This window comes from Eretmochelys imbricata, chromosome 25, assembly GCF_965152235.1.
Source record: "Eretmochelys imbricata isolate rEreImb1 chromosome 25, rEreImb1.hap1, whole genome shotgun sequence".
In the NCBI taxonomy this organism is placed as follows: domain Eukaryota; kingdom Metazoa; phylum Chordata; order Testudines; family Cheloniidae; genus Eretmochelys; species Eretmochelys imbricata.
This window is the reverse complement of record NC_135596.1, coordinates 13376791-13384962: the sequence shown is the minus strand read 5'-3', so window position 1 is coordinate 13384962 and position 8172 is coordinate 13376791. Positions and strand designations below refer to the sequence as shown.

The 8172-nt window shown below is 50.9% G+C and overlaps 1 protein-coding gene across 1 annotated transcript; it reads right to left on the bottom strand.

The window, feature by feature from the left end:
• Positions 1-1074: 1074 nt before the first annotated feature.
• Positions 1075-7543, bottom strand: NDUFS7 (NADH:ubiquinone oxidoreductase core subunit S7). Its single transcript, XM_077842147.1, has 8 exons — positions 7441-7543; positions 6083-6119; positions 5435-5503; positions 4308-4425; positions 3342-3521; positions 3210-3256; positions 2207-2295; positions 1075-1297 (listed from the first exon to the last, which is right to left on the bottom strand). Exons 1-8 carry the CDS (start codon positions 7454-7456, stop codon positions 1200-1202), a joined length of 654 nt encoding a protein of 217 aa, XP_077698273.1. The 5' UTR covers positions 7457-7543; the 3' UTR covers positions 1075-1199.
• Positions 7544-8172: the final 629 nt, after the last annotated feature.

The following is an 8172-nucleotide window of genomic DNA, read 5'->3' as shown; positions in this document are numbered from 1 at the left end:
GATAAACTGGATGGAGTTGAGAGAAGAGCTGCAAAATCTATCCGGAGGCCAGAGGGACTCATTTAGCAGTAAAGATTATAAAAGGGGCGGGAATTAATGGGTTGGCTGAAGTGACGACTGAAGACAGTTCACAGATACTGTATATGAAAAGTGTAAACATCAAAGAGAGCAGGGCTTTAGGGTGGCAAAGGGAGGTATAGAAGCTGCAGTAATGGGCTGAAATGAAGACTGTAAATGTTGATTTAGGTCCATATCAGCCTCTGGTGTAGCTGTGTTTTTGCTGACAGCATCAAGCTCAGAATTTTGCAGGTGAGGAAGTGGAGATGAGACGTCTGGGAGTTTGGTTTAGAGCAGGCTTGGGACTGATTTACAAAACATCCCATCGATGGCAAAGCTGGGGACACATCTCGGTCCTGATTGCCACAGAGGGGTAAAAAAATCCAAATAAATCTCATCTATGCAAGCTGAATCTAACCCTGTTATCATCAAAGAGGTAGGAGTAGAGAGGTACTTTCCCCCCAGTTTAAAATCAAACCAGGACTCTGTGAAACATTCGAAACACACTTATGTATCTGCCTCAACTCCTCTGGTGTTTGAAATTGGTTTGCCCAGTTTTGTTTGGCCGCTTGCACAGTTAACACTATTTTACGTAAACAACATCACTACACAAGAGGGGCCAGTTTCCCGAACCTGCAATTTCCACTGCAGCCAGGGGGTCAAACTCAGAGTCACAGAAGGGAGGCAGGCTGCAGAACAGATGTTTGGCAACAGCAGCTAACAATGTGAAGAACCTAGTGGGCATGCTCTGTCCCCCGCGTGAACCATTCCACCCAGGAACCAGTGTATTTGGAATCCTATCCGATTTAACCCATATACCCATGGGGGGTAAATGTGTGGGGGGAGGGCACCCAGAACACCTGGAAGGGGGGCACTGGGTGAGTTGCAGAGAGTCCCTGAAAAAGAGAGGGATGGGAGGATGGCGCCCAGGGAGCACCTGGGATGTGCAATGACACTGGCTGTGAAGCGTGCCCCCCCAGTTTAAATAAACGAGTAGGAACGTTTAAGGACAGGAGATCACGTTAAACAGATCACATTTTATTGTGAGGCTTGTGCAGACCACAGCTGCAGTGTGCGTGACAATACCAATACATTTCTCTGTCAGGGAAGGGGGTGAATAGCTAGGTCATAAATAAGGGAGGCTATTTCCTGTACCAGATTTGAATCTTCTTCTCCCGCTTGATTTTCTTCTGCAGCTGCAGGATTCCATAGAGCAGTGCTTCAGCGGTAGGTGGGCAGCCTGAGGGAGAGAGGGAGAGCCTGAGAACTGTATGCTCTTCGGGGCCGCATTTGTCCAGCGCCTAGCACGGGGCGGGAGGGTCCTGCTCCATGACTGAAACTCCAAGGTGCTACCTCAGTACACATAATAGACAACAGCCAACCAGCTGCACTGGGTGGGCTAAAGACACCAGCTGACATACAACAGGGTCACTCAGAGAGAGACTGCATAAATGAATACGTTTTAAGGCCAGAAGGGACCCATTAGACCATCTAGTTTGACCTCCAGCATAGCACAGTTCCAGAGAATTTCACCCAGTTACCCCTGGATGGAGCCCAATAACTTGACTAAAACATCTCTTCCAGAAAGGCAGCCGGTCTTGTTCCGAAGATGTCCCGTGGCAGTTTATTCCAGGGGGGTTTTAATCACCCTCACTGTTAAGTTGGAAATAAGGCATAAGTTTTTCTCTTGCATTAAAAAAAGCAGCCGTCACAGACGAGAGGGCTGTATTTTTACACGTTAGAACAGAGATGCACTTGGAAAAGTTTTATGAATGTCAGAACTGCTTTTCCTTGTAAATAACTTGGTATGTTGACACAGAACATTCCTTCCTTGTGGACTCATGAATACCCCTGTGCCATGCCCAGACTGAACTGGATGCAATCGCCTGTCTAGAAGTTACAAGGATTTGACTTTCTTCCCAATTCCTTGTTTGAACACAATGTAATGAAAGCCTGAAAATGTAAGTGATGCAGTTTAAAATTTAAACAAAAGGCCCTTCAGTAGCAACAGACTGGACTGGAGTCATAACATATTACAATCACAGTCCAAACTAAAATACAGCGATAGGTTGCTGCAGCTATGTTCCAGCTTGCTGCGCTTAGAGTAACATGCTGTAATCCCACAGAGACAAGCAGAGTTTCTTTTTACCTGGAACGTAGATGTCCACTGGCACAATGCGGTCGCAGCCCCTCACCACGGAGTAGGAGTAGTGGTAGTAACCACCACCATTAGCGCAGCTACAAAAGACGTAAAGGGTTCAGTGTCCTCTGAAGTGCAACTCGGGAGCACCAGGCAAGAGTTACACAGAAGGCAAGGCAAGGCAAGACTTGACCCGTGCATCAGAGATGCCGAGAGAACAGAGCCACACGGCAGTTAAAGCAAAAGACTTTAAAGCCATGGGCAAGTTTCAGACAGTTCAGTGCTGAGTCAATATTGTGGCCATTCAACATGAACATAAAGGGCCGAGCTCTCAAGACACAAGAGCCTAAGTGACACATGCAGATGAATAATTGTGCACCAGTGCATCTCCCCATGGCTTAGGCTCCTGGTTCTGAGAATCTCTGGATGCCCCCGCTGCTTTCCTGACAGACCAGATTCTGAGCAAGGGACTTAAGAATTTCATTCGTTTAAAAGAAATCTATGTTCTAAAACTCTCCGTGTCAGTCACACAACAATAACCCAAACCTGCGGCATGATCTGTGCATACAAATGGGGTTTTAGAAACCAGACTGGTTAAAATTACTGCTGCTCCTGCTGACGCATGCTGCTCGTTCCGATACACATTCTTAGGGTAGGTCTATACTGCACTCACGGGTGGGACTGCAGCTCATGTAGACCCACCCCAGACAGCTTTAATCTAGCTAGCTGGGGTCCTGGAGCAGGGAAGCTGCAGCAGTGCCTGCTTCAGCACAGGCTAGTCCCACAAGTAATTATGCAGGCTCCTGGGCGGGTTTGCGGAGAACACTCTGCAGCCCGTGCAGACATAGCTTCACTGCTCCAGGACCTGAGCTAGTCAGAGTAGAGCACCCTCAGTATGCCTACAGGAGGCGCAATTACACCCCACGACTGCATACCCTGACTTAACACAGGCAGTGGCAACAGATTTCCTTCCAGCAAATTGTAAGATAATAAGGAAGCCTCTGGCATTTACCTTCCCATGGAGACCACGTAGCGTGGTTCAGGCATCTGGTCATAAACCTGGAGGAGAGAGAGATTTCACAGTGAAACTCCTTTTACATTGGAGTTATAAAGCTGCACTTGCCAACGTGGCCAGAATCCATACCTTCCGAAGGGCTGGGGCCATTTTGTTGGTCAGGGTGCCGGCCACAATCATGACGTCCGCCTGCCGGGGGCTGGCCCGGAACACCACCCCGAAGCGATCCATGTCATAGCGAGGAGCCGCCATGTGCATCATCTCCACCGCACAGCATGCCAGGCCAAAGGTCATTGGCCACAGGGAGCTCTGGGACGGAAGAGATCTAAGTTAGGTTAACAGGACTGGGGTCTGCAGCACTGAGACCCGCGTGGGCCGCTCCAAACGTTTCAAGGGACAGGAAGTCTGGGGGTCGGGGGGGGATAGCAAAGGTGTTTTACGTTCTGTATGACGCATGTAGTGCTACAGATGGATGTGGGCTTTGCATGCAAAAGAGAAGGCAAGACCTCTGCCCCACGGTGCTTTACACCTGGGCGTACGCACGCAGCCTTTCAGGATGCCCAAGCTATACCTGCAGCACCACTGAAATGCAGCCTGTTCTGGGACAGACGGGCAGATGCCAGTGCATAACAAATTGCACGAGGGCCTAGGAGAATGGAGAAAAGCAATCCTGGCCAGGACAAAGCCTTATTCTCCAGAGCAGAGACACCTCAGTTTAAGGTGTCATCTGAAGAGCCCCACCGGCTGAACTCAGCGTAGCCACCTCAGATACAGATAGAGACAAGAAAGCAACATTTGCTGGAATATTCAAGGTAGGAGGGAAACCACAGAGGAACAGGGTGACTCTCTCAGCACGATATTTAAGTAAGTTTGTAGCACCTTCAGATTAAGACGTTAGTCCTCTGTCTGAAGCAGAAACCCCCAAACCTCCAGCTCTGGCCAAGGAACATGTGCTATTTCATCGCAGGGCACCAGAGGTTTTGAACTTGATTGCTGCCCTTTCAAAGAGACAGGCTCATCTACCTTCCCGCGAGCACTCCAAAGCCTTTGTGACCCATTCTTGTTTACAGGCCATGGGCGCTCCTGGCCACTCACCCTACGAGCCCAGTTGATTAGGTCATCGAGTTTGGTAACAATATACTCTCCCCGGCTGGTAGGGACGTAGGATTTTTTCTGGACGACGGTACTGCTCTTTTGCTGGACCTGGGATGGGCTGAGAACAAACAGCATGGACGGCTACACCAGCTTACAATCTATCCGCATATTAACAGAGTCACTGATTAAGGTGTCTCAGCTCTGAGGGCATTCGATCCCCTGAAGGGCCTGGAATAAGCTCCTCATAGTCAATTCAATACCAGCTGCTGCTGCTGCTAAAGATGGCACAATAGGGCGAGGGTAAACTCAGCGGTCACCTTTGGACCAGCCAGTTTAAACGCCAGAGGAAATCTCACAGTACCACCCCATTCGGGACAATAAAGCATGTCTGGTCTGGGCTGGAAATGCAGGGGATGGTGCAGTTCAGGACAGGGATGCACTGGCAGGCCTGTGCATGGGATCCAGGATTGGAAGAGCAAGTCACAACGAAGGTGCTCTGGTAAGGAGCCGGGGGTCTGGAATAGCCAGGGATACGGCTGGCCAGCTCAGAGGGAAGGACGCACCTGGCTCACATACCAGTGCTGTTTGTGCCCCACTTTCACAAGCACTGGAACTCGTCCCCAAATTAAAGACCAGGATTCCAGGCGATGAAGAGGAGGAGCACAACACATAGAACATTGTGAATATCAGTCATCTGCCTTGTGACGCAGGAGGCTGAAGATGGCGAGGGTTCTGGATCACAGGCTGTATATACTGCATCGCGTTTTGTTTTGGAGAGTTCTAACCGTTAAAAATAGCGCACCAGGCTGAGTGAGCTCTATGCTGTTCAAACAAGCAGACTCCACATTGTGGGGAAAAATCCAGATATCGTGGAATCTGCTGCTCAGGCAGGGAGCCTTCACTGGGACCTTCATTACACTCGGGCTACCTGGCAGGCTCATCTCTAGGACCCAATGCCTTGCCATTTAATACTGATTGCTAAGAGGAGAGAGAGAAACTGGGCTTCCTTCGGCCATACACCAGAACAGAACTGTAGCAAACAGACATTCCTTTCCTGTATCACTTGCAATCTCCCACCTGAAGAAGTGACACTCAGCTAAAGAACTTAGATGGTCGCGTGGCGTTACCTGTCAGCATGGCCGATCGCTGGCGTCTTATGGAGTGACTGAGCGTGGACAGGTGTCACAGTGCTAGGCCTGTAAAAATGAACACAGCTGAACATCACGGTGCAGCAGCAACATTTTGCCAGTTATGTCGTCCCTTCCACCCTAGGATCTCACAGTACGTTACGGACACTATCTAATTAAGCCCCTCAGCCCCGTGAAGCATAATACCCCATTTACAGACAGCTAAACGGACGAATGGAGGAAGTAAGCGTTCTGACCAAAGTTTGTGGCAGAGTGAGAACAGAATCGGAGTCCTGACTTCCAGCCCTGCGATCTAACCGCGGGGCAACATTTTCCAGTGACCCTACCATAATCAGACAAGCCAGGCTTGTTTCCCTGAATGTCCATTTAGAACTTGACATTACTGTCTCCAAACGAACAGCAACAACCCAAGCAGAGAGCTGTGCAGCTGCATTCAGCGCAAATTCACTCTCACTTGAGGAGAAATACGTTAAAGGAATAGGGCTGTAGAGACGGCAGATTGGAAGGATTCATGAGAAAGGCATGAAGAGGGCTGCAAGCAGCAAAATGATTTAATCCATTTTGCCACCCTCCCCCCACAAGTAAATATCTTCTTTGTGGTTGCTCAACCAACCAGGTGCAACTTACCGCAAAAGAAATATCCCAACCCGGGCCAGGCGAGGAGCTGTGAACAAAAGCCACAGGGCAGTTTACCTTTAACACAGCCAGAATCTCAATGAAAGATGATAATGGTGCTGCACTGCCCTGCCATCTCAGGAGCAGCATTCCACTAAGTCTGCTATTCCTCCCCCAAGGCCCAGAGTGAGAATAATGCGGGGTAGGCAGGGGAGGGAGAGGAGGGATGTCCAAGCCCCAGGTAAGAGATTTAATACTGACCAACCTGCCTCATCATCATCATTCTCAAATGGGTATAATTCTGCAAGGTTTGGAAAGCTAAGCAGATCTTTCAGTCATAAAACTCTAACCCATTCCCCACAAAGTCACATTCACCCACTAAAATATATTAGCCCTGAAACCAAGCAAAGCAATAAATAAGTAAATGCACACACAGACTGGTGCTTTTTTAAATATCAAGAACAATGCACTTCAAGCAAGTGTTACTGAGCCTCTGTCCAAATCACAAGTGTGATTAAAAGAAAGAGTGCCTACAATTCACTGTCTAGGGCAAAAGTAGGTCAGTGACTTAATGACACCCTTTCAACGGTCCCTTGAAATTGTTAACTACTTATGCTAAACAATCTGTCCCCCCTTGGATTTAGCCGTGACACACTCAGTTAGTTTCCCAGACCTGAAGAAGAGCTCTGTGGAGCTCAAAAACTTGTCTCTCTCCCCGCAACAGAAGTTGGTCCAATAAAAGATATTACCCCACCCGCCTTGTCACTATTCCAAACCGTCACACTGACAGCCCAGCACCTAGCACTGCATGGGTGGAAGTCAGCAATCTAGTACCCATCTGGGATCGGGACAGCAGCCTAATATTTGGGGACCCTAGCATTTGCCACTCCCCAAATCCAGTTCAGAGCCTGCTGTAGTGAATTTCTTGGTTTGCTCGGCGCCCCGCGGCCTGTTGATCAACAGCCCAGGACTTGCCACCCGTGCGAGTGCGTCAGACAAGCCACCCTGCGCCGTCACAACCCCGCTGCAGGGATTTCGGTGCCCGCACTGCTCCCCAAGAGACCCCAGAGGATCAGGCTGCCAAAATCCACCGGCTGGAGGGAGCGGAGAGTTCCTTTCAAGGCACTTTACAAGAGGATCCTGCCAGGGTGTGTCTCCCACACACCGAACACGCACAATCCAGACCCCTAAGCTGGGGGGCATAAGGGGGGGGTCCTTCCTACTAGAGAGGCTGGGCTGAGCCCACTGGAGAGGGTCCCCCCAGACAAAAGGGGAGCGACCCCCCTTTCCACCTTCTTCAGCCCTAGAAGGGGGGGGCTCCCCCATCCCCCAGGTAAGGGGGTGTCCCTGCCTCCTGCCCCCCCGCTCACCAGCCAGCGCAGCCATCTTGCCTCCAGCCCTTCAGCCAACCTCTGCCTGGCAGGGGCCGCGCACCCGCCTAAGCCATCCGGCCGGAGCCGGTGCAGCCCCCACACCGCTCCCCGGCAGGCCGGGGAAACGCAGGGAGGCCCTCCAGGTTCCGCCTGCCTGAGGGGTGCGGATCTGTGTGCGTGAAAGGAGGTAGGTGTGCGTGGGTGTAAGGAGGGGTGTGCGCGTGTTTGTGTGAAAGGAGGGAGGGGTGTGGGTGTGTGTGTGAAAGGAGGGGTGTGTGTGAAAGGAGGTAGGGGTGTGTGTGAAAGGAGGGAGGGGTGTGTGGGTGTGTGTGAAAGGAGGTAGGGGTGTGTGTGAAAGGCTGGCCGTGCAATTATTTGCGTGGGGGGGGGGGTGTTCAAAAGGTGAAGCCAGGATACTTGGTGCGGACTCAGACCTGCAACGTGGGATGGCCAAGGGGGCACAAAATACACGTGCTTGGTACTCACTTGTCCCAGACACTTGCACAGTGTTTGTTTGCAGCGCAGACTGGGCACAGGATTGGTAAGGGGGGTGCAAAGGACACCCCCAGCTGCACTGACGTGTGTGTGTGCAAAGAAACACATTCTCCCTCCTTGCGTCGGGTCAGCTCTTGGCTCGCTGCCTCTTCCCTGCCCCACGTAGTGTCCCACACACGCTCCCGTCCCCTGTCCTTCGGGAAGAGGATTTATTTCCTTTGCACAAGCCCCAGC

What these genes read in the sequence shown, in the direction of transcription:
- NDUFS7 (XM_077842147.1), bottom strand. An exon ending in TACGTGGTCTCCATGGGAAG is followed by an intron (nt 2,296 to 3,209) that starts GTAAATGCCAGA and finishes CGTCTTTTGTAG; the next exon opens with CTGCGCTAATGGTGGTGGTT. An exon ending in AGTGGACATCTACGTTCCAG is followed by an intron (nt 1,298 to 2,206) that starts GTAAAAAGAAAC and finishes TCTCTCCCTCAG; the next exon opens with GCTGCCCACCTACCGCTGAA.